The following is a 27,854-nucleotide window of genomic DNA, read 5'->3' on the forward strand; positions in this document are numbered from 1 at the left end:
ACAAAAGGAAAGTCCTACTACAAAACTAAACAAACAAACAAATGACATGGAGACTTTATCATATGCATAAGAGGACTCACATCTCTTGGTGAGGAGGAAATGGTTTTATTTCTCTGTAGCTCTAAGATGGTCATGGGAGATGGATGAAGAAAACTGTTAAGATCTACGTAAGTGGATGGTAGAAAGGAAGACCGGAGCTTCTACAAACTGGCCTGCCATCCAACAGAATGGGTTTGGTTGTGTTCAAAAGCCAGGATAAATTCATAAGCAAACGAATGGCTCCTCCCAGTCTACACCATCCACAGTAGGCTACACTCTAAGTGGTTACATGATTTTTTTTTTTTCTTGAGACAGGGTTTCTCTGTGTATAGCCCTGGTTGTCCCGGAACTCACTTTGTAGACCAAGGTAGCCTCAAACTCACAGAGTAAATGAATATGGTTGGGCCCTTTACTTTTTTTCACCCTACTGAGGAAGTTTGACTATGCATGTCAATGGCATTAAAAATATATATATATCTTTAAAGCTTGTTTTGTCTGTACTCAAGGGTTACTCCGGCTCAAGGAGATCCTGTGTCTAATTGTGGTGGCTACAGGATTGCACGTCTCCAGATCAACGGCTATCAACAACAGGTAAATAATACTGAAGGGAAACACTAATTTTAGATTTCACTGATGCACATAAGTGCTAGAGAAGACTAAAGATGTCAAATCAGTCCCTATATTGTGCAGTGGTCTTACTGCTTTTATCCGTGGATTTGGATATGGCGGGGGGGGGGAGAAAGAAAATTTCATAAATATGTACCATAGGAATATTTTATCTGGTATGAAACCTGGCCTTTCTGTGCACCGTGATCCACCGACACACGTGAGGATGTGGTAGGAGGCAGTGGGATTTTAGTATTCTGGTAGGGCTTCTATATTAGAAGTACTGCTTCCAATGGGACCCATGTCCAAGAAAGAAAAGTTGTACTCTGTCTGGCATGCACTACACAAAAAAATACTGGAAGAATGAGATAGAAGATAAGTAACATTAGCAAGCAGCTAGCAATGGGCGGGAGCGGAAACAACAAGGGGCGCATGCGCACATGCAGAGAGGAAGAAAAGGAGAACCAGGACGGAAGCATCGGGAGAGAGACGCGCCGGTTAACAAGAGATTCTCTAAGCATACTAACCTGCTGGTTCTAATGAATTTTCTACTTTGTCGTTAACATCGAAAACACGATCATGAACACCTATAGTTTTCATACAGCTGTCTATAACGGAAATAGAGATAACAGCCAAATATGTTAGTGAGGACACCCTTAAACCCCCACTTCCTCCTTTTTCTTTCTCTCTATCGTCTCCTTTTATTAATGAAGAGGTTGCTTTTTTTTTTTTTTAAACAATCCAGGCACGTATCCACGCCAGTATCATTCCGTTTGCTGTGCACAGACAACAGTCTTTGGAGAAACAACAAGTTAGCAACTGCTGGGTACTTCAATCCATGAAATAAAAAAAAAAAAAAGCATCGTGAAGAATGAGGGGAAATACGATGGGAAAACTCAAATGTGGATGTGGATATACATAACAGGGACCACACAAGTCTTGACAGTAAAAAAAAAAAAAAAAAATAATAATAAAATAAAATAAGGTGAAATCAAATTTTACCGCTGTGAACCAGACCATAGGATGAAGCATGCGCAGTGACTGGGACCCTCGGAAGCTCTTTCTAGGAACTTACTTGTTGGCCTCACAAAGACCTCTCTCCTCTCCTCTCCTCTCCTCTCCTCTCCTCTCCTCTCCTTTCCCTCAAAACAATAAATGAAGAAATGAAGAATCACGCAGGAATGTGGTAATCTATAGGAAAATGCTTAGGACTTCGATTTCAAAGGCACTTCCCCCTCACTTGATCTGCTATCAATTTTCCCTAAACCGGGAGGATAATGCTTCAACTCTCTTGCTTCGGGAACAGCCGCTCAACCACAGGAGAAAGAGCCTAGTGGATCCCCACAGTGAGAGTGCTGTCAAAACCAGTAACAGACAAGTTACAAGGAGGACTTCAACTTGACCTACTTCTGCTGGGGAAGGCAGGGCTTTGTCTGTCCTGAAAGCTTGTCTGTCAGTGCTCCCCAGGTAATTCAATTAGAGGTTTTCCCCGGGATTCGGCTGTGCTTTCTATATGACTGGCTGAGCCCGGCAAGTCCACCATGGTATTGTAAGCACAATATGTTATTGAGAAAGCACAGCGTTGTACCAGTGCATTTATCTTCTTTTAATTTTCCACAGAGAAGGATGGAATTAATAAAGTAGGTTTACTAAAAACATGGCAACATGTTTCAAGCTGTAAATCATCTGAGGAAGAGAGACCTTTCTTCTCCTCGGGATAAGACCATAAACTCTCCCTACTTTTTAAGATTATCTGTGCTTGGTACACTCGCAGAGTGATGTCAAAAGGATTTTGGAGAGCGGTCAGACCATCAACAGCCACACGCGTTTACTAGTGTTCTCTAGAAATGACAAAAATCACAAAAATGAGAGCCACATATTTCCTTCCCTGCGGACTTGCTTCAAGTGGTTTCTTTGTTCAGAAAAAGGCAGCTGACATCAATCAAAATGCACATGGCTTAAAATTAGTTGGGTAATCCTGAAAGTGACAGAGAGAGAGCCAGCATTTCACATGCCTCTCCTTTTTCTACCTTCATGTTATTCTTCATGAGGAGCTCAAAAAAAAAATTTTTTTTTTTTGCTCATTTTGAGTCAAGAGAGGAACTCCAAACTTCTGCATGAACTTCCTTATTTATGGGGTCACAGATTCATGCAAATCTCCTGCAGAACTCAATCGTCCAACAGCCAAAGGACATCAGACACTCAAGGACCACCACTGTCACTGTTCAACACCTGCTGGAACTCTTGAGACAGACTAGGAGAAAAGATGCTTCTGGCCCTCTGCGCCTCTCCTGGTCTCCCTGACAAGCAGTTAAGAACTGTTAACAGCTGGCTTGGCCGTAGGCTCCCATTAAATCAAAGTTGGGAAGACTCCCCCTACTGACATTAGCAGTAACTAGTGTGTTATTTAGGGCACAATATTTTGCGCTCTGCTTTGATCCAGGAAATGGCCTTGCTTCCTATGAACCTATTCTGCAAACGCACGAACCACAAATACAGCACACGCAGGTGACTCCAGTTCCTTACAAAGCCCCTGGGGTCTTAGTCACGAGAGGCGGTGGGGGAAACTGCCATCACACGCACTTCAAACTCTGTGAGCTTGGGCCACATGCGCATGACTGATTTTAACATGATAGTTCAAGATAGGTAGGCTCAAAGCAGTGTCAAATGTATAGTTGTTTTTGTGAGGGTTTTGGGTCGTGTGTGTGTGTGTGTTTATTTAATGGATGTTTTTCAAACTTTTATTAAGAAAAATAAATCCAGGACATTAAGTGATTGCATGATGTATCAGAGAAACTAGACAGAAGCCAGTGATGACATCTGAGAGAAACTAGAGCCCTGTCTCACCAGCTCACACACAGGGACATGAGCCTCCTTGGCTACTGAATAGATTGACTTCTCCTGCGAACTAAAGACACCAGATGTACTTCTACACAACGGAACTTACGAGGCTTGCTTCCCACCAGTCTTTCCCTCCTCGGTTCCTCACCTATCGCCAGGAAAGTTCTAACAGTAACTCAGTAACGGGACTGACCCCGTGTGAAGCTGTCTGAGTCCTTACTTTAATCCTCTGAAAGACCTGTGCACAAAGAATATTCATACACGATGTACTTTGTGAATTCGTGTGCAAAGTACAGTAGCTTGACTCTATCCACGGAATTTAATCATAACTCTATAGCATGGCCAACCTAAGAAGTAGCCTTTGCTAGGCTGTAATCATCCGACTTCCTAATTTTCCACACTAAAACAAAAAGACAAACACACCCTTAAAAACAGTAATAAAGAAATAAATGAAAACATACAGCACATTACCAAGATTCCTTTTATTTATTAAACGTTTTTAAACAGTGAGGCCATACATAGGTCACTCCATGTTAAGTTTGTGGTTTCTGCACCCCGCACTCCTTGGCTTTCGGATGGTGAATACATTATTCTACCTTAAATACAGATGGTTATCCATTAGTAGTCTTGGAGGACAAGAGGTTGTTTTACTCATCGCAAGGAAACAGAAGGCCAAGGGCAGAGCACCGAAACCACAAAACAACATAGCAATTAACATATGTAAGGTTCCCTTACATCAATGTAGAAATCACGTCCTCTCAAGCTCACTTACAAACAAAAGGCAGAGCTACTGGTAAGAGTAAGGAAGAGATCGAAATAAGCCAGGCCTCTGTTGAGAGGGAGGGGACGTTAGCGCCTCAAACTCCAGGGAAACATCATTTGTAGGAGCCACCACTAACTTCGGTTTAAGAGGTCTATAGGAAATGTTATAGATAAATTATAGCTATAGGCACACTTATCACACCTTGTGCTGTCTTCTTAAAAAAAAATTCCAATAAAACAAACAAACAAACAAACAAAAAGCGTAGTCAACACCAAAAACTGGCGGTGAAGAGGACCAAAGCTTATTATATGTTCCTGCAGCGTCCTCTACCATTTCAAATTCGTTTACAATCCCGCTCCGCGTCAGCATCTTTATGAGGTGCTGTGGGGAGTAAGAGGTCTGAGACATAGTTCCTGCCTTTGCGGTGCATGCGCACAAGACGTGGCATACATACTAACTGGACTTGAGGGTGCTGAGGTGGTCGGGCGGTAAACTGAGGCTCACAGGAGGAGCCGGCCCCGCATCATGCAGGGTGCTAGTTTCTTATGGGGTCGGGGGGTTGGATCAGAAGCTCTTTATGGGTCTCCAGGAGTCAGTCGGGGCAAGAAGAATAAGAGAATTAAAACACCCATCCCTCGATTCCCAAATCAGAGATATGGTGACCCTTGAGTTATGCACCAGAACAGGCAAATAACCCTGCACTTGTCTCATAAAGACGCATAGGCTTTCTAATAGAAAACTTTAAACAGTAAAGTGTTAAGATAAATTCGCATTCCTTTACCCCTTTTGCTAACGGATAGGCACATTTGGGGTTGAGAAGTGAGGAGCAGGGAAAGAGGAGTCATTAAGACAAGCAAAGCTCCTCATCCTCCCAACTCTTTTATGAACCTGTCCACGGCCCCGCCCCTGGAAAGTACCAGGCAAAAGATACATAATGGGAGACAAGCTGGGAGCCTCTGCTTCTCCAGCTTTAGAATGCATACAATCCTGCTATGGCCACGAGGGCCCTGACTTCACTTACAACTTCAGAGGCCCAAAGTTCAACCAATCCGGGAGCCTTGGTGCTCAAATGTGCTTGGTTCAGCATTTAGTCAATGTGGCACCTGCCAGGGACACTGCGCTCCTGACCCGCAAGGTAGTGATTGTAAGTGGTAATATTTAATGCTGCAAGTATGATATTCACACCTCAGGCCACCAAAGGTCTATCGATGGAGATGTATAACAAGGAGGCACTGGCAACAGGTTGACGTGGGCAGCTTCTGCAAGAGTTCCCACTAGGCTTCTAGGCCGTCCCCCAACCTCCCATCTCCTTTCTGAAATACCCATCCCCCTTGAGGGTGGGTTGAGTTTGGTTTTCTTGCCCCTAATGAACAGAACACAGCGGACGTTAGGACTCGTCGCCTCTGTGATTGTGCTGTAAAAGCCGCTGACCTCTCTCTTGGTCACCCGTGAAGCCATGTGCCACACTGGGACACTCACACTGGAGGGACCCAGGCAACAGGGAATGATCACGAGAACAGGAGAAATTGATGAGCCTTAGAAAACGCACCGGAAAGTGAGGCTTGCTAACAGTCACATGAGTGTCTGTGACAGAGGGGTCCTTCTCAGCCGAGCCTAGAACTCACTGTGGCTTTGTGAGCTGAACCTGGATCGCTGACTCTCAACAGTATGGCTGTCTTAGACACAAACCCCCATGAGATCCCAGGTTTCTCATGGCAGCATCTTCTGCTCGCGGCCAGCCAGGCCCATACGTCACAGAGCTGCCCACTCCCACGCTGCTGTTCTGCCAGGACGACTGGATCACTTTCTAGATTGTACTTCAAGTTACCATTACGGGGTCTCTTGAGCTAATGTGAGAGACTGGAAGGGTAAGACACTGTTAAAGAACCTCTGCTTCTGCTCCAGCATCTCAAGACCGTTTTTCATCTTCCGTCTCGTGCAACCGAGTTTGATTTTCCTCCATAAGGAAAAAATACAACCTGTACTGTTCCTTGAAATTAGCGTGATGCCTCAGCTCAACCCCAAGTTACCAGGTGGGGGTGGATGAGTTCTGAAATCAAATGTGAACTCAGATCATAATTGAAACTGTTTCTCAGCAAATCTGGGGAACAGAACAGAAAGGTGAGTTTTGAAAGCATCTTAAGTGAAAGGACTTAAAAACTATTAAAAGTTCTCTGATTTTTCAAAAACACCTATCAGTGATAGTATACACGTCGTCACATTAAATGTCAACATTGTGGACGTCGAGGCTCCCCTGAAGTCCTTGGTAATCAAAACGAATCTTCTCTGAGACCCAAAGCCTGTCAGAGGGGGAGGACTCTCAGTTCTGGTTTCTTTCAAATTTTCAGGTCCAATGCTGTGTTCCTCGGTCATTTACCATCTCTGTCTGACTTCACTCAGCCCCTGACTGTAATTTCAAAGGCCACAGTCTCCCTTTCTGAATCCATGTCAATCTGGGAAATTCTACTTCTCAGTTCAGGCAGCCACTTTCTTTCAAGGCCTGAGTACGTGTGTGAGCATGAAAGGGGCCGGTCTCCGTCCGAGACGTTTGCCACAGGTCCTGGGCTCTCAGTTTGAGCAGTTAAAAGAAAAGATAGGTTACTAGCTGTTGGCGGGACACAGCTTTTTCCCTGTAGGCTTTTCCATGCAGTTTAACATACGACACAAATATATGCAAATTAGATAGGTAAAGCCAAAATTATGCACTATCCATTCAACAATAAATGTAAAAAGAAAAAAAAAATCCCATTGAAATCCAGAGTGGTACTGGAAAGGTCTCCCAGAACTTAAGGAATGAATAAAATCCATTCTGCATATGTGGGGAGATGGTGGGGGACAGAAGCGGTGGGAACCAGAGAGAGATTAAACAGAACCATATGCTCGTCTCCGAAAATGGTTACCAGATACACAAAGTGTAAAAAGACCAACCAAACAAAAAAACAAGCTAGGCCTCTTCTTGGGGAAGAATAACAAGGCAATAATTTGCAACTAGCTACCTGTCATACACACACACACACACACACACACACACACACACACACACACACACATTCAATTATCTTATTAAAAACAAAACCATCTGGCAGTTAGGATGGAGTATATCTCACACCTATTATGGACCAGACTTAAGAGAGAAATTTGTGTGACCTGAGCTTGAACTCAGGGCCTTATGCACATTAAGCCAGTGTTCAACCCGTGAGCTGTACCCCTACCCCAAAGGCCACATCATTTCAGTCACAGCGTTTGGTTTGTGGTGCCCACACCACAAGAGCAACCACAGGAGCTGCCTAATTGGCCAATGCACTTCACCTCTTGAAGCCACAGTGTCTCAGGACTTATGTCACCGACAAGTCAAGAGCAGGGTCCACATGTAAAAACCAGAAAGGAGGTTACTGGGTCTGGAGACCTTGGAGACATTAAAATCGGCGGACACATATTAGATTCTTCAACATAGCCCTAGGGAGAGTTCTTTTATTCTAACTGGAAGGTGGGAAGGAATGTTGTTTCCCACATTATAACAAGAAAGATCTAAAAAACACATTCTCTAAGTTAAACCTTGGTTTCTACAACAGGAGGCTGTAGGGGAAAAATAATTAGAGTAAAGTTCAGGGTAAAGGAGGGAAACTAAACTCCAGCTGGGCAGCTCCTGAAGAAAGAAAGTGAAGGGGAAAAGAAGGCTCCGCCCATCTAGCCATTGCCCTTGACCTGACTTCCTTACCCCTCAGGCCAACTTCTCAACAAAATGGTAGGCAAATTCCTGCAGCCAAGTCTCAGTAGAACAATTACTGTTCTTAGAAAAAAATTATTGACAAAGGCAAGATCTGTTCCACTGATCTCTGGAAATAAATAGGTCAAAATCATCCTTGTGTACACATTTATATGATATGAAAGCAAATTTCTACTGGAGTTTCCACGTTCAGTGACAATCTGTTCCTACTACAGAGGGCCTTCAGTACCCCTTATGTAATGGTCTTTACTGAATTATAAGCAAAATAATAATAATAACAATCATCATCATCATCTGGAGTTTGGAGTATTATTTTTAAATGTCTCCAAAAGAAGCATTTCAGTTTAAGAAAAGTTTGTTTTAAAATGGTTTAACTAATCCCCAGTCTGGGACTCTAGACTTTAGCTTCCCTTGGTGAATGAGAAAATCCACTTGGCCACAGAAGGAAAAAGTGGAAAATACAGCATTTAGATAATTACCTCTTAAAATCACTAGCCATGATGGAACTGTTCCTTTCATTGTTAGCTGTTTGTCTGAGGCCACTGAGCATCTTTGAGCAGTTATAGTGAAGCTGGTTTTCTCTCAACAACTAGTGTCTCAGCCAGTCTCAGAAGGAGCCTACTCTAGGCCTCAGCCTTTAAGGGGCTGTCCATACCCAAAGGTGGGATGCTTCTCCCCCTCTGCCTTGTGGTAACTTCGGTGAACCTCCTACACCAGATAGGCATTATCTCATAGTGATAATTGAGCAAAAGCAGGATGAGCAGAGCCATTAGAAAAATATCCTGCAGCTAGAAGCAGGCAATGATGGAAATGACAACAACAAGAGAGTCTAGACAGAAGGCCAGAGTGCCTCGCATCTCACAAGAGGGATGAGTTATACTTCTTCTCTGCAAGTCCCTTAGATACCTATCACCTCTCAATGCATCCATCCATCCATCTATCCATCCATTCATCCATCTATCCATCATCCATCTGTCCATCCATCTATCCATCCATCTATCCATCCATCCATCCATCCATCCATCCATCCACCCACCCATCATCCATCCATCCATCCATCCATCCATCCATCCATCTATCCACTTATCTATCTACCTACCTGAGAGACTGTTAGCACAGGTCCCTCTAAGCATTCACTGGATTAGCAGGAGGAACGCTACTCTAGAGAAGCACTAATTTAGTCATTTATCTGACACGAGTCAAAGACATTCTCACAGCAGTGCTACTTCTTGAGCGTCTTATAGCTCCTCTCATCCAGACACCTGTGGTAAGGGTCCTAGGAGAACAGGGCTTAGTGATTTGAACGCAGGCCCAATGACGCTCAGCTTCCGCTCAGATTCACGCCTCCTGACCTTTCCTTGTGGCACTGAGCCAGCTGCTTATCTGTCCCGGTGAGCCTCCCCTTCTCGAGAGATTCAGTTATGACCCATGTTAGAGGGAATGTAGCTTTGGAATTCACTTGGAAGCTCAGGTGTTCCAACCCTACAGATCTAGAATATTATTTCACCAAAGACTCATGGCTATCAATTTGCTTTACTCCTTCCTTAGCACAATACTAATTTATTTACTCTGTGTCTGTCTTCTGTCTGTCTGTCTGCCTCCCCACCCACCCCACCCCCACCCTCTGTGTGCCACTGTGCACTAAAGGTATGGGGAATGCTTAGAGAATGAGAACCAGCAGTAAAGAGCCTCTCGCTTTGGGTTCCTTTATTTATTTCCAATCCATTTTAAGTTTGTGAGCATGCTATTAAATTAGGGGCAAACAAAAGTTGGAACTATGAATTCCCCAGAGGAGCAGCCAGGCTGGGCACTAAGGTTGCCTGTGCACTTGAAAGGCACCAGAGAAATCAGCTGAAAGTGTCAGACACAGACACCTCAGTGTGTCCTCACCTGCCCTGGGCGCTGGACTGCATTGTCAAAAACCCTTTTGTAAAGTCTTGGCGACTACCTAATGGTGAATTCTTTGCTTATTTTTCTTCACCAGCAGGCCATGTTCTCCACACCTATTGCTCCTGATGGGAATAAAGGCAATATAGGCAGGAACACCCAATGGTTTGAGCAACAGGCTGCTGATGAAACTCAGGTCAAGGGTGTTCTCTCTGACAGGCTAATTTTACCTAGGAGGGAATTGTTTACATGCCAAGATCGCAGTTTATTTAACAACAACAACAACAACAAAGCTTGACTGGGTGGGGATTTTTATGTTGACATAGTAACAAATATCAAAGCCTAGGGTCTAAGTTCTAGTTTGCTCTGGTTGTCTGTTCATGGAGGCATTTCCGGTAAGGATGGCAGCTCACAGCAGAGCAGCTATGGGCTTTCATCCTCTGGTTCTGCCTTGACTTTCTTCTCTATCTCCCCCACTCTTTCTCCTTAAGGTGAGTCCTGACAACACTACCTCCAATAAAATCTTCTAACTCACGTGACCTTTCCCGTGCTTCTCAAAGATGTATCCCCGGTCTCAGCTGCTCTCCTCGGGTCTCACAGCATCTGTGTCTGTCTCCTTGAGAATGTATACATAATCCCTTCTGTGGTTCTGTGTTACATTAGGACAGGATATTGAATTTTTTTCTCTGTTATTTTCTCTGTATTGAATCCTTTCTCAGTTGAGATGCAGTCCCACCAGAGCAGGTGTTTGGAATTGTGGCGCCTACCACGTTTGTTCACGGTGAACACTCACTACAGATATGAAGATGACGGTAGGGGTTAACAAAAGCTTAGTCTGCAGCAAAGCAATGCCCTGGTCATCCATGAAGCAAAATAGTAAAGAGAAAAAAGGGGGAGGGGGAGGGAGGGACTGTAGTAAACGTTCTCTGAATAAATTACAGAAGAACAAATCCTGCCTTCCGGATTGCGCCTCTCCTTAGCTACACACTGTTTTTTTGTTTTGCTTTGTTTTTGTTTGTTTGTTTGTTTAAGGAATGATCTCAAAATCTACAATATAGCCAGCAACTACAGAGATGCACGGAATTCAAATAGGTAGGGTGTTAAGCTCTCTAAGTGTGTGATCCCAAGAAGTAAGCGAAGGGTATCTTTAAAGACAATTGTGCATTGAATCTAAAGGATAAACTGGGTAGAAAGAGGTCCCAGGTTCTTCTAGTGAGCAGAGGAAAAGAGCAAGGTGCATCTAGAATCCAGTCGCCGTGCACTTCTTGAAAAAACATCAAAAGCAAAGTCGATCCTGGGTGACACAGGCCACAGCTGAGCGGTCAGCCTGGTTGTACTCGCTGAGAAGCATCAACAAGATAGTCCAGATATCACATCCGGGTGTAACCTCAGGAACCTGTAACAACCCTTTAATCTATTACACACTCACACACGCACACTCACACACACACTCACAGGCACATACATTCACACACACTCACACACACTCACACTCACTCACACACACTCATACACGCACACACTCACAGACACACACTCACACACACACTCACACACATACACACACTCACACACACATATACATATACTCACACTCACACACACACACTCACACACATACATATACATACACACACTCACACACACACACACACTCACACACACACTCACATACACGCTCACACACAGTCACACTCACACACACACTCTCACACTCACACACACTCACACTCACACACACACACTCACACACACCCCTCACATGACTCTTTAGGCGGTACACACCTATCAACTTAGTATTTAAGAGGCTAAGAAAGAGAGCCTGGAATTCAAGGTCACTCTTGGCTACACAGGGAGTTTTAGGCCATTAAGATCCTGTCTCAAAAATAAAAACTAAAATAACAAAAACCATGTGCAAATGGGGAAAATTATTTAGAGTTGTGACAAACTGAAATCTTAGGCTTAAACGGTCTAAGATGGGGAAGCCAGACAACTGAATATATTTTCAAATGTGTTAGAGCACATGAGATATTTTCCAACATGAAATCATTAAGAAGACATATGCTAGTTTTGCCCGTGGAATAAGATTGGGAAGAATTATTTTTCACAATTTTATTAACTTTGAAATAAAACAACAAACTTTAAATCCAAAGCTATACTCTAAATTTTATATGGGGAAAAGCTCCCTTTCTGGCTTGGCACTGGGCACAGGCCTAAAATCTCAGGCCTTGGCGTCTGAGGGGAAATGACTGCTTCAAGTTCAAGGTGTCAAGTCTGTCAGGATAACTTGGTCTCAGTCTCAAAAACACAAGAAAGCAAATGAAAAGGAGAAAGGGCCTAAGAGATAGCTTAGTGGGCAAAGGTCCTAGACACTATACAGGGTCAATGACCTCAGTTCAATGCCTGACACCCACAGGATAGGAGAGAACCAACTCTCACAAGTTGTCTGACCTCTACGTATGTGTCATAGCATACGTTCTCCCCCCTCTTCATTGTGTGTGTGTGTGTGTGTGTGTGTGTGTGTGTGTGTGTCTCAAAGTGTAATATTTTTTTTAAATAATAAAAGTTCTTTTCCTGTCTATGAAGAGGTCATGCTGCAATTGCCTCTGAGGAGGTTGGACTGTTACCTACAGAGAAGCGTTCGGTAGTCAGTCAATTGAAAGCTCTCTGTTTTTCTCTCTTCCCCCATCCAGCTCACTATAGGTCCCAGTGTGACTGACTGGCTTGTTTTTTGGTTTTTATCTAATTCCCAATTAAGTTGGGAGCTCCAAAAGGTGAGACCAGTTTGGTAGTGTTGTGTATCTGACCTGGGGTCTATTTTATGATACGCCAGGAAGTTTCTGAAACCTAGCACAGTTCCTGGCATAAAGCATGCATTCCCAAAGTATTTCTAAGGGAACGAGAAAATACGTGAAGTAAAAGCTGAACAAATCAGAAAAGGCTGGCCATGTGTTCAAAGCCCCGGGAGCTTGAGACGAATCTGCTGTGCTCCACTCTCTGCTAATATTACTTTTATGTCCTCATGAACCTACGGGAGCAATCTCATCACCAGTAAGATGAAACCTTCTCCCACTTCATTGCTGCCTCCGACTTTTGGAGAGATTGATGGACTGACTGCTTTGCCAGGAAGCCTAGTTTAGCAAGCAGATAATGCACAGATATTAGCAACACGGATGATAATAGGTGATTAAACAGGAATCATAACTTTAATATGAAGTATGTTAAATAAGTCACTTTTTAGGGAGTTTAGTATACAAAGCTTGCAGAAAGGAGAAAAGGATTAGGATCCTTCAGATTATGTTTCTCTTTCTTTTTTCCTTCCTTCCTTCTTTCCTTCCTTCCTTCTTTCCTTTCTTTCTTTCTTTCTTTCTTTCTTTTGTTATTTTTAAGGTTAACCTAAAACACTTTCTATCTTTCATTATTTTTAAGGTTAACCTAAAACAAGCATTCTGTATAGTTATGTTTATTAATTTATATGTACTTGTAACAACTATGGCTAAAGACAAGGCCCTCGAATATGGGAGGAAGAGGGGCTGGACATGGGAGGGGTAGGAAGGAAAACTTAATTATATATTAAATTTTTAAAAAATCATTAAAAAGAAAAATGAGTATTCTCGCCGTTGATGGTGACGTGTTAATAATTTTCAAGGCAATTGTTTAATACCCATGTGCTGTTCGTGTCTTAAGGAATCGTTTCTGTTTCAATGTTGGCCCCACGTGTTGCATGAAGGGTATTTGTTGAACTCTGTGTCATTTGGGGGAGATTTTTACATTTCCTCTGTTTTGTGGAAGAAAACTCCTGGGTCAACTTATCTTTTTAATCTAAGAGGTCTCGGTTGAAATTGGCTTTGAAGTTTGTTAATTACGAAACTCAACAGGGGTTTTTCCTTATGTGGTATAAGTCATATTTCTTTTCATTAACCTCGGTTTTGGAAGAGATTAAAAAGTCTGAAAAGAAACAACTTAAAAACGGAAGAAAAAGCTGCTTCCCCCGCCCCACTCGATCCCCTCAGACACTTCAACTGCAACTTCCCCCACACTGTCTAATTGCAATCTGTGGCTTTGGGAAGGAAAGTCCTGTGCTACGTACGCACCCTGAGTGAACTTCCCAGCTCCACCATGTTCTGGGGAGATGAGAGATCAGATCGGCACATTTTCCCCCCACTTTCTGTACTGGGAAATTTTATGTCAACCTGAGTTACAAGGAAGTCAGGATTCTGAAGGGCCATCCTGCCAGCTGCTTTCTGCAGGGCCAAGCCACCGGGTTCACAGCCTGTCTTTCTGGTGAAAAAGATCATTACCAGGCGGCTCCAGGGGGAAGGTGGCCCTCCTGTAAGTGCGCTCCTTTGTTATGAATATGGAACAGATGGAGCCAAATCTATCTGCTCTGTAGGAACAAAAACACTTACAACCCAGCGCTCTCTATTAAAGACTCTACTTAGTCCTTTATACCGGCGGCTTTCTGTGCACTGCTGTGAGGTTTTGACTTTATAGAAAAAGACACTTCATGAAAGTGACAGCTCTTACTCTAAACCAAAGTGACCTAAGAAGTAAAGAAGATGAATACACGGCTTCAACCACAGGGATCCTTGGAGATATGCAGATATTCAATTAGGAGAGAGAGAGAGAGAAGGAGGGGGGAGAGAGAGAGAGAGAGAGAGAGAGAGAGAGAGAGGAGAGACGGAGGAGAGGGGAGGGAGAGTGAGAGAAAAGAGAGAGACAGACACACGGAGGGGGGGAGGGAGAGGGAGAGAGAGAGAGGAGGGGAGAGAGAGAGAGAGAGGGAGGAAAAAGGAGGAGAGGAAGAGGGGAGGGAGGGGAGAGCAAGTTGGGGAGGGGGGGAGAGGAAGAGGCGTTGTGTAACATTGTATCCAATTCTGGTAAATGTGTGCATTAAAACATGGAAATATAGAGGAGCGATGAAGATGTCATGTTTCCATTACGAGGATGGCATCTAATTGCTCTAGCATAATAAAGTGCCAAGATTTAATTTTCTATCTATGTCTGTAAGGCTAGTAAGGGCTGTCTTGCACAAAAATAAGACTATGCACCACGAAATTACGAGGGTGAGCATAATTAGTAATTAAGACTATACCACAAGACAGAGGCTGTGTGATGAGTCTCTGCCATGAAAAACAGTGATGCCGGCCTTTGGCGTCATGCCAGTTTGCCCCTACGCAACAGAAGATGTTAAGTATTGCAGGTAAAACCATGCACTTATTCATCATGAGGATGAAGGGAAAGACATCCGAAGGCCACCCTTATCACGGGCTGTGGTTGCTATGTGGGTCACAGGCTTCTGGGTGTAGACACAAGACTGTACGGGCGCCTCCCATTGATGCAACGGGGCAGGGAGGGCCTGCCTCCTTTCATTACATTTATTATACGGATACATTGAAAGTCTGGCTGCCTCTTCGGAGATAATTGAAAAAAGAAATTCTGTGGCAGGATGCTTTTGATTCCGACTCAATCAAGTCTTCGGGCAAACTTCGCCCCCGCCCGCCAGTGGGAGCACAGCTTGCTTCAAGTTGTAACCTTTGTGGGAGGAAAGGAACTGGCCTTGAAGCAGATCATGAAGCAGATGTTTTATGCCAAATCAGAGTCTGGGGATACGTAGGCTACTGCAAATAAAACTCTTCTTCTGTCTGTTCAATCATTTTCAATTCCCTGCAGTGTGAAATATGAAGTTGCCAACAAATGGCCAGTGTGCTGTGCCTCACGGCGGGAGGGGGGAAAGTGCCACAGCTGTGCCAGACACTGGAGAGCTCCAGGCGCGCTGACATGCTCATTAGACCCCTGGATGGCCGGGGCCTGATCCAGGCACGTCTCCAGAGCCATCCACAGGGAAACAGAAGTAGTGGCTACTGTACCCCAAAGAATGAATGTCGGGAGAAGCGAACCCCGACCTCTTTGATGACCTCAGGAGGTTAATCTTAAAGACAAGAAGCCAAGGGCAGACCTTCCTTGGTACAAATAGGCAAAACAAAAGAGAAGAGGGGACTGTGGGTGGTTACAGATTTCCCCTCCCGACTTTATTAACAGTCTACTTTCTGAGCACTAAGATATAAAATAGTGAAGTGTATTTTTGGCCTCATTCCCTTCTGTGTACCAGAGGGATGGACTGTGTACCTGACTGGTTCACCTGTTGCATGGAAATCTAGCTCCTTCTAGTAGACTAGCTCTCTGGTTCACTCCACTCCCGGGATTTCAAGGGGTTTCAACGTGAGGCCCTCTGTCTGTAACATACCAAACTCACATTCAAAACACTCTCATGACTCAACTCTAGAATGTGAATATATATTCTATATATTTTATATCTCCTCCATAATCAATTATGAAAAGGTTACTCATACGCTCTCTAGAGCCATATTCTTTCACATTTTAATCATGAGCTCCCTAAAGAGAAGTCATTTGCATCTGTAAACATCCCTTGCAGTAGTATTTAGCAATATATTCTCTGTGTGCAGAGTAATTTGGGAAAAAGAAACAAGTGTGTGCGTGCGGGGAAGGCGGCTATTAGGAACAATGATCAAGCAGAAATGAAGAAAAGGAAAAATTAGAGGTCAGAGAAACCATGCAACCCCTTCATGGAATTCCCGTTTGGAAAATCAGCAGCAGCAACAGCAACAACAACAACGATGACGACGACGACGACGACAACAACAACAGAAAAAAACAAAACAAAACAAAATGAAAAAACCACGTTTGAACTATCTCAGTTTTAAAATAGCTCGGAATCACAGAATTTATTTTAGAGGATGGATTTTAGGGCTGCCACTCATATAATAATCTAACTTGTGACCTAAATCATAAGAACTTTCAAAAGATGAAATGAATCTGAAATAATTTATTACTCTGAAATGAGGCCAAATAAGCACACCCGGTCCAAGCTTGTAATGACACGCGATTATCACAGCCAATGGCAACTTCTCATTAGTTTGGCCTTTCTAAATGAATGCTGTAGTCAATAAATCTGTCACAGAACAGCCAGCCACAAATGATTGTTTTAAGGAATTAATAACAGGACTTATATTTTTATTTTAAGATTCTTTTTGGCACCAATTACCCTCACATATTACTTTTTCATAATGTTTCTTTTTCTCCATGTAACTGGACCACATACAAATTAGAAACATAAAATTATTTCTTAATTGACTTGGAGCTTGGTGGGAGGGAACCAGGTCGCAGGACACAGAATAGCAATAATATTTTTACAATAGTTATCATTTATCTATTTCCATGCGCTAGGCTCTATGCCAGGTTTATTAAATTTAATCATCAGCACATCTGTTTGAAGCAGGTATTATTCTTATTGTAGGAGCTGGGAAACAGAGGCTTAGAATAAGTCACTAGCCGATGTCACACATAGCTAAGTGTGTGGAAGAATGGATATTCAATTCCAAGTCCTTTTGATGCCAAAACTATACAGCTTCAGTTTACAGTATAAATCATATCTTTCTTCATGGTTTCCCTTCTTCACGTGTTTGTTTTATAACTTCCCAGAAGCTCCTAAAAGTCTTTTTTTTTTTTTTTTTTTTTTTTTTTTAGGCAACGGGGAAGTTGAAGCTGGTAGAAGTTGACTGTGTAACCTTTAGTGTTAGTAACAGGTTCCGCTGGGAAAACTAAGCAAGTCTTGCCTGCAGAGACATGTTCTCTACAGATTTCCTAATCAACTGCTTGTCATGAAATAGCCTTTAAATATTGTAAGGCCATAACTAACATACTCCCAAGTACGCACATGCATCCTACAGATTTCCTAATCAACTGCTTGTCATGAAATAGCCTTTAAATATTGTAAGGCCATAACTAACATACTCCCAAGTACGCACATGCATCACAGTAGGGGAAACTAGGAAACAAATACTCAGTAAGTCAATGTTAAGAGAAGAGTCAGGAGGGGGCGGTGACAAGACTCAGTATGTGGTGACAGCACTTGGTTCCCCCAAGCCTGATGAACAGAATTCAACCCCCAGTACCCACATGGTAGAAGCAAATGCCTTCAAGTTTTCCTCTGACCTCTACCTGTACCCTTGGATATGCACATCCTTCCTGCCCCCACCCCACACACACAAGCACAGCTAAGTGAAAATAAAATTGAGAACAGGTTCGCCCAATGGAGCAGTTAGAAAAAGGACTGAAGGAGCTGAAGGGGTTTGCAACCCCATAAGAAGAACAACAATACCAACCAACCAGACCCCCCAGAGCTCCCAGGGACTAAACCACCATCCAAAGAGTACACATGGAGGGACCCATGGCTCCAGCAGCATATGTAGCAGAGGATGGCATTGTTGGGCATCAATGGGAGTGGAGGCCCTTGGTCCTGTGAAGACTTGATGCCCCAGTGTAGGGGAATGTCAGGGTAGAAAGGTGGGAGGGAGGGAGTGGGTGGGGGAGCACCCTCATAGAAGCAGGGGTTTCCGGAGGGGAAACCGGGAAAGGGGATAACATCCGAAATGTAAATAAAGAAAATATCCAACAAAAGAAAAGAGAGAAAAAACAGGAGAAATTAGCAGTGTTGTTATTGTATATCTCCCCCATGGAAAGTAACTTCCTAGGCTAGCTTGCTGACCCTGGTGTCAGGGCACATCCTCGAGACTGGGTAGCTCTTGTCCGCTACCCATACTGGAGTTTTATTTTTGGACAGGAGGAGAAGCAAACTAACCATTGTTATGGCCTAAGAAGTAAAATAACCTACATAGAAGGAATCTCTCTGATCCAAACCCTACCTTGCAAAGATCTGTGGGGAAGAGGTCTGCTAACCTCACACCCAACTGTGTATCGACATATGGGTTGGGGGGGAGCCTTTCCCAACCTTGGAAGATACAGATGCAGAAGAAGTTACCTTACAGTCAGTAAGAGCGTGATTAGCTGCAGCACAAGTGCCTTCACAGCTTCCTCTGTTTGACTTTCCCGAATGATGATGTTTGATCAATAAATGTCTTATTCGGTGGCAATTACAACATTTTTCCGCACCATCTCCCATTCTTCACCTTAATTGATTAAGTACAAGGTTCCCATGCAATTAAAGAAACATAGGATACGTCCTAGTCTGGACAAGTGGACAAAAGTTCAGAGAGAAACTTCCCCCAGAAGGAAGTTGGTTAAGCTGTTGACCTACCTCTACCCTGCCTGGCTCCCATCAGAGGAGCGTGAAGTCCCAGACACTCCCTGTGGTTTCCCAGGACTCCTTCACAGATACCTGTGTGTATTTCACACTCTGAACGGATTCACGGGGCTCTCCTCTGTCCACATTGCACCACCCAACCTTGAGAACGTCCTTGTGGGGAAGTTAGGTGCACAGCTCCTAAGACCTCTGCTGTGTCCCTGTCACCACAGCCTGGAAAAATCTCTTGCCAGTAAGAAATGGGAATTGCTGCTTCATTTCATTTAGGTTTTACCCCCAGTGCTAACTTCCAGACAGCCATTTCTTGACCACATAGTATAAAGTATTTCACATACATCAATTTCTCTCTTCATAATTCTTCTAAGTTTCCATCATGGTGCACACACACACACACACACACACACACACACACACACACACACACGGAATTTCAAACGTATTTGTCATCCTTTTACAACCTTTCCCCACTTCTTATTGCCAGAGGTTCTATTACTCGAAAACTTTCGACCATTATTATTTTTCTGCAGACTTTACAGGATTTGAAATACTACCTGGCCAAATGTCTGTTAAATGAAGTACAGAAGAAGAAAAAAATAAATGAATGAATGAAAAGGTCATTCAGAGAAAAATGCATGTTTATTCACTGATCTATCACAGGTGGTTAAAGAAATCACATTTGGAGTATAAGGAGTTTGATACGTGTGTGTGTGTGTGTGTGTGTGTGTGTGTGTGTGTGTGTGTGTGTGTGTGAATATATACTACAATATATTTAGGCATGTGAAGTTTATGCAATGTAATTAGATTCTTGTCTGCTATAAATATAAAAGTAGCTTATTAGTCGAGATCGAGTGGGAGTTTTCTTCACATACAATTAAGAAGCACTAAAAATACATTTATATTAAGTACCTTTGCAAAAACTACTAAGGGCCTGATAGTTGTTAAAGGTGTTATCATGAAAGGTGCAAAGGTATGCAAAATATCAAGTAGGCCTGAGAAGGGCTTATTTTTTCCTCAGTGGCCTGTGTTGGCAATAATGTCGAGCAACAAGGAGCATCTTTGAATCTTTAGACCAACCTAGGCTGAAATCACCACATCATAAAAATCAAGTATGTCAGCTGACCTAGCAAGCTCAGCCACTTGGAAGGGTAGGGCAGAGGAGACAGGAAGAGGGATGACTAACACTAAGGAGAGTTGAAAGGGCATATGGCAACCCTATAAAAACACACACACACACACACACACACACACACACACACACACACACACAGTCACAAAAGAGTTTAATTGCAGTTGCCCTCCATGGGGGATAAGGTTCATGTCAGAAGTCACAGGTTGCCTGATAAAAGCCCAGTGCCCACAGTGGGACCTCTCCCCTCAAGCTGTTGGTAAGGGACGTCCCAAAGATGTCCTCAAACAATGCGGGCTACTGCCATTGTTCTTGATCTCTCCACGAAACTTGACTGTGAGAGTCTCTTGCTGGAGATGCCGTATACTTTGGCTACAGGACACAGGGGAAATAAAGCTGGTAGTGACCAAAAACGACTTCTTCCTTTCGGAGAGCCATCATAACACTAGAAGATGCTAAGGCTACTGGGGGCAAAGGGCATCATCAATTTTCCCCAGCTGCGAACCCCGTGAAAAGCAATAAGGAAACAGCATGGTCAACAAATGCTCCCGGGCAATGCTATGGGGCTGACCTACCAGTCTCTGACTGGATTTAGGGCCCATTCCACAAGAGGAAACATGCATGGGACTGGAAATCTGCCCAAGAACCCATGTTTGGGAGCTCACAGATTCCAAAGGTTAACCTACAGTTATTCTTCTGCTGAGTGGAAGAAATACCAGCATGGCCTCTAATCTAGCATTTCTACATTCATGGATCAGTGTAGCCCTCAGACCCAATCAGGCTTCCCTGCAAAGCGGGCAGAGATGTCGAACGCACAACTGGTCATAATGCAGAATGTTATTGGGAGTCCCCCCGCACAAATGAGACAGACATCTGCATCACTAACCCTCGGGACTCAGAGACCATCATGGAAACATAAAAATTTTAAGAGTCAAGGGTCAGGAAATACAGTCAGACAGGAGTCAGACAGTGTCTTGTGGACATGACAGGACCACTCGTGATCTCATAGCAACTGTGGTTGTCTTCACAAGCTCAAACCAGTCAAGATGCTACCATGGAAGGGGTGGGGCTTGTTAGTTCCTACTCTGAACTGAGGAACTATTGAGTCCTGATGGCATCTGGGGGAGGAATAGCAGTCAGTTTTCTCTAAGGGCATGGCCCCTGGTAGGTTGACCTCATCCTAGTGGCTAGTCCACAACTATGAGTCTATGCATAGTACGAATTGGCCTCCATGGGTTACAAAGAAAAAAATTAACAAGAACAGAATTGGGCTGGATCCAAGAGGAGTTAGAGCTGACAGTTGGAGGCGAATAGGATCAAAATATATGATATGAAATTCTCAATTAGGGAAATATGATGTTGAAAAACTAAGAAAGTGGAAGTGGACCAGTAAGATGGTTCACTGAATGAAGGCACGTGCTCCCAGAACCCAGATAAAAGAAGCCGGTCATGGTGGAAGCACATTTGAAACTCCAGTTCTGGGGAGGTGAAAACGGTGCATCCCTACAGCCCATTGACCAGACAGCCTGACTTAGTAGGTAAGTTCCCAGCCAATGAGAAGCCCAGTATTAAAGGGCGAGGTGGATGGCTGCTGAGAAATAATACCTGAGACTGGACTGTACCTGTATACATACAACACAGACACACAGTCAGACAGACAGACAGATACACACACACACACACACACACACACACACACACACACACACGCAGGCACGCACGCACAGAGCGAACCAAAGAGAGCCTTGCCTCAGCACCTTTCCCTGAGGACAGCAGGCTCTGGGGAAGAACAGTGAGCCATGTTCTGACCAGCACGCTCTTGCTAAAAGAAGGAAGTCATGCAACTCCCTAGGACAAAACTGGAGCAAAGTGACCATCCCCCGAGCCGCTCTTCGATAGTAATAATAAAAACAACTCACGAGGAGTTAAATGCTTAATGAAATCTGTGAAACAGTTTTGCTGAGCCCTTGGTCTGCCGCACACACTTGTGAGTAGGTAACTCAGTGTGCCCACCACGCCGATGTCCCTTTCACGGAAGGAGCCTCATTTCACTGTTTCAAATAAGTGTGGAAAGTGGCGGCTGCCGCAGCCTTGGCTCTGACGTGGGGTCGGTCACGGGGACGAGTTATTTTCTTCTCAAATATACGGTCAGAGACGCAGCCTCAATTAAGATATTAGTCCTGAAGGAAAATGGGAGGCACATTCCAGCCGTCCACTTTGCGGCTCTATTTCTAGAAAGCGTAGGGGTGAAAAGTGGGAGCCGTCTGTGATACTCATTTGAAAAACCAATGAAATCACAGAACTCTTATTCCTCATAAGGAGCGCCTGCTGTCTGCACAGTATAAGACATATATATCTATACATGACTTCAGCTAAGGCCGGAGTGGCAAACAGGAAGCAACACAACACACACACACACACACACACACACACACACACACACACACACACTACTGCCAGCACCTTACTTCCACAAACACACCGGGCCACAAACAATACAGGCATCACCACCAACCACCACAAAAAACCACTCATTGCCACCAACTACAACAATAAATGATCCACGTTGCCACCAAGAGCAAATACATGCATCAACACATGCCCGCCATCATCATGGTCACAAAACACACACACACATCACCGTAATACCACACAAAACAATGTGTACACGCTGCTAGCACCAAACACATACGTGTCGATGCATCAGCACCACCACCCCACACTACTGTCAAACAATACACATGGACCATACCACAAAACAACACGTTCATGACTCTATTGCAAAAACAACACATAAAATTACCACCATTACAGCACCATAGATGACACAGAACATCGCTACCACAAAACACATAAGTATCATCACCACCACACCAAACCACAAAATAATACACATGTGGCACCACAATGAAACAGCACAGACACATTGCCATCATATTACCACGAAACGACACATGAACATTGCTATTATATCTCCACAAAGCACACAACACTACACTACTGTAAAACGTCTGTACCGCCACACCCCACTACAGAAATCACACATGTAAACAATGCCACCTCACCACAGTAACTAAGTATAGCACATTCTCATCACCCCGAATTGCCACATGAACAAGACACAAAAGACGACCACCATTAGGGAACAAGTTTATCATCTTCTTTAAACCCAGTTCTTGGGTAGCATGGATTTCTACCTTACCTTCAAAGAAATGTTCCTTTAGCCACTTACAGTTACTTAAAACAAACAACTCCTTTGGCTTCTAGTAAGTACTCTGGTTCTGAAAAGCACACGTAAACTACATTTTAAGAAATAAAATCATTGTTCAAAAGGCTCTGGGGCTAATTAACAACAATCCTATTTTTGTAAACGGAACAACCACTCTTGCATTTGTCTTTTGTAAAGTCATAATTGTCCTGTGCCATGCTTGTTTAAAAATGGCGTGGGCCCTTGAACATTCCCTCAAAGAGAGAAAACCAATGCTGTGTCCTTTATGCTATGCTGCAGTCAGAAAGATTCTTTGGAATGGAAAACAGAATTTAAAAGTATTTATCAACATCAGAGCCTCGTTGTCCTCAAAGTCTGCCAGGTCAAACTTTCTTGCAAGCAAGAATCCTCTTTGTCCAAACTTTGGGGGGTGCTGCATTCCTTGGGCTCTGACAGGGACAGTTCACCCCAACCTTTGCCATTTTCCCTTCCTTTCCTCACACCACTGAATTTACAGCGATGGGAGAGCATGTGCAGCCTGTGTGCTCAGCACCTTAACCTGTCAGGGGTGAGAGACTGAGTTTGAAATTATCATCCAGTCTTCTTTCAACTGAAACACACAGCCCAAGGTGCTGAGACCCCTGCCAAGCTTGGGTGCAGACACTGGGGCGCTTCTGTGTGCCACATTTAATGACCGTCTTTGGCAATCTGGATGCGTTTGCAAATGGTATCATGTAGATGAAGGTGTCTTCACCGAGTACGTTACCACAGTCGCCCTCAGACCCGAAGTCACAGAGACAGGATGACGCCTGTTGTTCCTTTCTGGATTATCGGTGACTAAGACAAGGGATGCTCTACAGATCCACACCCTAGAGTAACTTCCCAAGATGTCACGGTTGAGCGAACCTCTGAGATCCTGCACCCAGAACCCAGGCACCTAACGACTGCATTTCTTCTATTCCACAGATGCCAATGAAACTACCTTAGAAACAAAACGCTTTTCTTTCTTTGTCTCGGGGTCTCTGTTCATCTCATGCTGCCTCAATTGAAGGAAGGAAAGGCAATTAAATGGGAGAGAAATTCTAACTGAAGCATGCACTCCAGTGTCGTTAATGGGTTGACCTCAGTTAAGCCTGTAAAAGTAGTGTGTAAAGAACAGTACCGTATGACAAATGAGAACTCTGAAGGAGTTGACGCCCTGCTTCAGACGCAAACAATGTATACAGAACTTTTTCCGAGGTTGTGAACCACTCCTCTTGTGTCCTACAGTAGTGCTCATCGGTGAACTACACACTTGCTTTGGTCATTGTTTCGGTCCATTTGGCACCACTACCGGTTTTCCTTAGGGTGAAATACAAACCATCAAAACCAAAACAAAACCACCACGAAACGAAATGAAGTGCGCACCACCACCAACAAAAAGCAACGAAAACAAACATCAGTAAAAACAAACAAGAGGAAAAGAGGGCCTTTGAAAAACTTCCTCTGCCTTATCCCATGAAATCTTGGGGCTGTCAATCATGGCGAGCTTTACTCTTGCCAAAGGACAGGCATAGATACCAATCAAACCAATTCTCCCATGAACCTGAATCCCCAGTGGAACCGCTCAGGAATGAGGAAATGCTGTCCCTAAGAAAAGCACATGACTGTGTTGATGAGACATGCTACGTTCTAGATTTCCCCAGACTTTAATCCTCTCTATCCGGTGAGATCCGACTGACAGAGCCAAGCTCCTTATGGAGTAAGGGGAGGTTGTAGATGTTGCTAGAACTGATTAAAAACTGTCTCCATGCAGAGGACCTTAATTACTGAAGGCAGCACTGGTGGATACTGCCCTTTGCAAATGGCCGGAAGGTCAGCAAACATTCACTATTACTATAAGGGCCAAATCGTTGGTAATTACTTCAGGAAGTAGCCCTTAAATGAAAATAGTACCAAACTTCAGTAGAATAGGTAATAATAAGCAAGGAAAGTGGGGGAGAAGTTGACCAAAGTGTGTTATATGCACATACGAAATATTCACAGCAAACTCCAGTACAAACAACAGTGGCAAGCTAATGAGAGACCGCTTGTGAAACAGGATGTGAACATGTATGCGTCTCCTGAACACTGGCATGTTTTTTTTCCTTCCGACAAATCTTGCTGAAACTTAAACTAACTCGGGTTGGGTGATACCAACCTTGGGAGACTTAAGAGATTAGCGGGTTTCTGATGGTGGTAGAAAGAAATATCATAGCATATGTCTCCGCTGCGTAATTTTATCAGCGAACTGACAAACCATGCATTTTAGCGGTGCCTTGAACTGAAGTGGAGTGTACAGTAAAATATGGATCTCCTCAAACGAATCGCCAAAAGCATTAATCTTTATCTAAGGACCCGTAGTAACAGTTTGTTCTCAGTAGCCGGTGGGGGATGGAGAGGAAATGTCTTCCAGAAAGCACTTTGGCAGTCAATCTGGCTGATAATAAAGCTTGATGAAACATCTGTGATTAATATTAATTTTAATTCTCCCTTTAATGGATAATTGTGAAAAAGATAATTTATCCCATTTCATTTAGATTACAGCTGAGTTTCTCAATTTAGGAAAAAAGGATATTTCTCTATGGTTTTCAGGTATGAGACTCGATGTGAGGAAAAAAAATCAGTGCACAAATGCTGGCTGCCAACGGTAAAGCGATTTTTCTAGTTAGACCTTGAAAACATTTTGTGCGCATTCATCTGACCACTCCAGACTTGGATTTGAACCAAGCAATGGTTCTCTGAGTGAGCAGAATGATATTTCTATATCTTCACCGCTGTAGAAAAATAAATGAACCCGGTGAACTGAATTAATGCCTTCTGAACTGAATTAATACATTTCGGTCACATCTGATACTATAAAAATGGTGAGAAAAAAATGTACTTGTGAGTAAATGACAGTGAGCTATTTCTGACTACTACTGTATTTCAAACTAGTTGATGATAGGAACTATTTCTGACATATGCAAATGTATAATTTAAAGTACCCATAAAGATTTGTCATGGAAGTGACCATTAATTTTGATAGGACTAAGAAAGTAACTAATGGCCTCTCGGATATCAATATTAAGAATACCATTTATTAAACTAGCATTTTGGCTCACTTCTGTATGGGTACCTTCAGGCCCAGGTTGAGATCTATTGCCCAGTTAAACACACCCAGTGTACAGCGCATTCCAGGCCCGCGTCTCTCCATTGCAAAATTCTTTTTCTGAATGTGAAGTCTTTTGTTTATTTTTTTTAAGGAATCTGAGATAATAGACTCATTTTCTAGGAATCAGAGCATATTATCAGGGTTTTAAATGACTGCTGTCTAACCCAACTTATAACTGGTAAATGGTGATTAAATACACATCCCCGTTGACCTTTAATCATAACCAAATCATCACTCCCCTTAGATGCAGGCTCTGACATCAGGCAGAGGAAAACAAGCTATCAAGCCCCAAAGGTCACAGACAATAGGCACTGACTTCTTCTGTGCTTCCAGCAACCTTGAGTTGTCTGATGGATGCCAGGCTGAATGACTGTCCTTTTCTCTCTCCACAGGAAAAGCTTTGCCTGAAACATTGTTACCCTGAAATGAATAGGGCTCACTAGCTACCTTCCTGCTTCTTGTCTCTGGGTTTCTGGTTTTTATCCTCGTCTATGAAGCTTATTATCGTGTAAGATAGGATAGCTTTATGATAGCATTTTAAAAACTGTACAGGCATCACAAGGTTTACCTGAGTCTCATTCGCACCAGCTAAGTCAAAGGGCGACCTCTCTCTCTGAGGAGGAAGCAAATAAAGACAGCCTGGTTGGGAAGACAGTAAAATGGCTTATGGCCTGGAGAATGGTGGCTCTCTCCAGCCTACCTTAGTCTGCCTTAGTCTCCCGTAACCAGAGTTCCCTGGGCTATGTAACATTCAGAAGAGAAATTTCATCTTTTCTCAAGATTGAAGCCACCGCCGACGACATGACCTTTCCAATCCCTCGAATCCTCTAGAGCCTGTTTCAGACACAGTGGCTTTCATTTTCAGGCAGCCTTCCCTCGGGTTAGGAAAGACAGCTGGGGAGCTTGTTCAAATGGATCCCTGCGCTGTCGGCTCATAAAACGGAGTGAATCAGACAGTCGGGAAGGAAGTTCCAAGACGGCAACCTCCCACCTCCGTTCCCACAGGTGGGTTAGCACACTTGGGACGGCGCTGGGAGCGGAATCCCACCATGACCCTCAAGTCAGCACCGTCTCCTCTTTTAGGGACAGCGCCGATCTTACGACATGTTTTATTCTCAACACTTTAGTTGCTTTTGTGAGTCTGCATTCCTCACACTGGACTCTGAGCACCTGGGGACAAAGGCCGTGCACGGACACTTACGGTGTGTGCCACACAGGCCTGCAGAGGAAACACAGGTCCCTAAGCACGACAATCTGCCTCAGCGAGAGGAGAGTGACCTTCTACACGCCAGTAGGTCCTTCACAAAGAGGATGCATAGTAAGAGGCAGCCCTAAGTTGGGTTTAATGAGTGGGCTTATAG

At 43.7% G+C, this 27,854-nt stretch overlaps 1 protein-coding gene across 1 annotated transcript in view; it reads right to left on the bottom strand.

Annotated features, from left to right (window-relative positions):
• The window catches only part of Efna5 (ephrin A5), a 276,729-nt gene that overhangs the window by 7,707 nt on the left and 241,168 nt on the right, over positions 1-27,854 (bottom strand). Inside the window, 3 exon segments of the mRNA XM_032901711.1 lie at positions 1,173-1,253; positions 1,721-1,739; positions 27,347-27,395. Coding sequence (XP_032757602.1) covers positions 1,173-1,253; positions 1,721-1,739; positions 27,347-27,395 — 149 coding nt within the window.

Source organism: Rattus rattus, chromosome 4 (genome assembly GCF_011064425.1).
Source record: "Rattus rattus isolate New Zealand chromosome 4, Rrattus_CSIRO_v1, whole genome shotgun sequence".
Classification (NCBI taxonomy): Eukaryota; Metazoa; Chordata; class Mammalia; order Rodentia; family Muridae; genus Rattus; species Rattus rattus.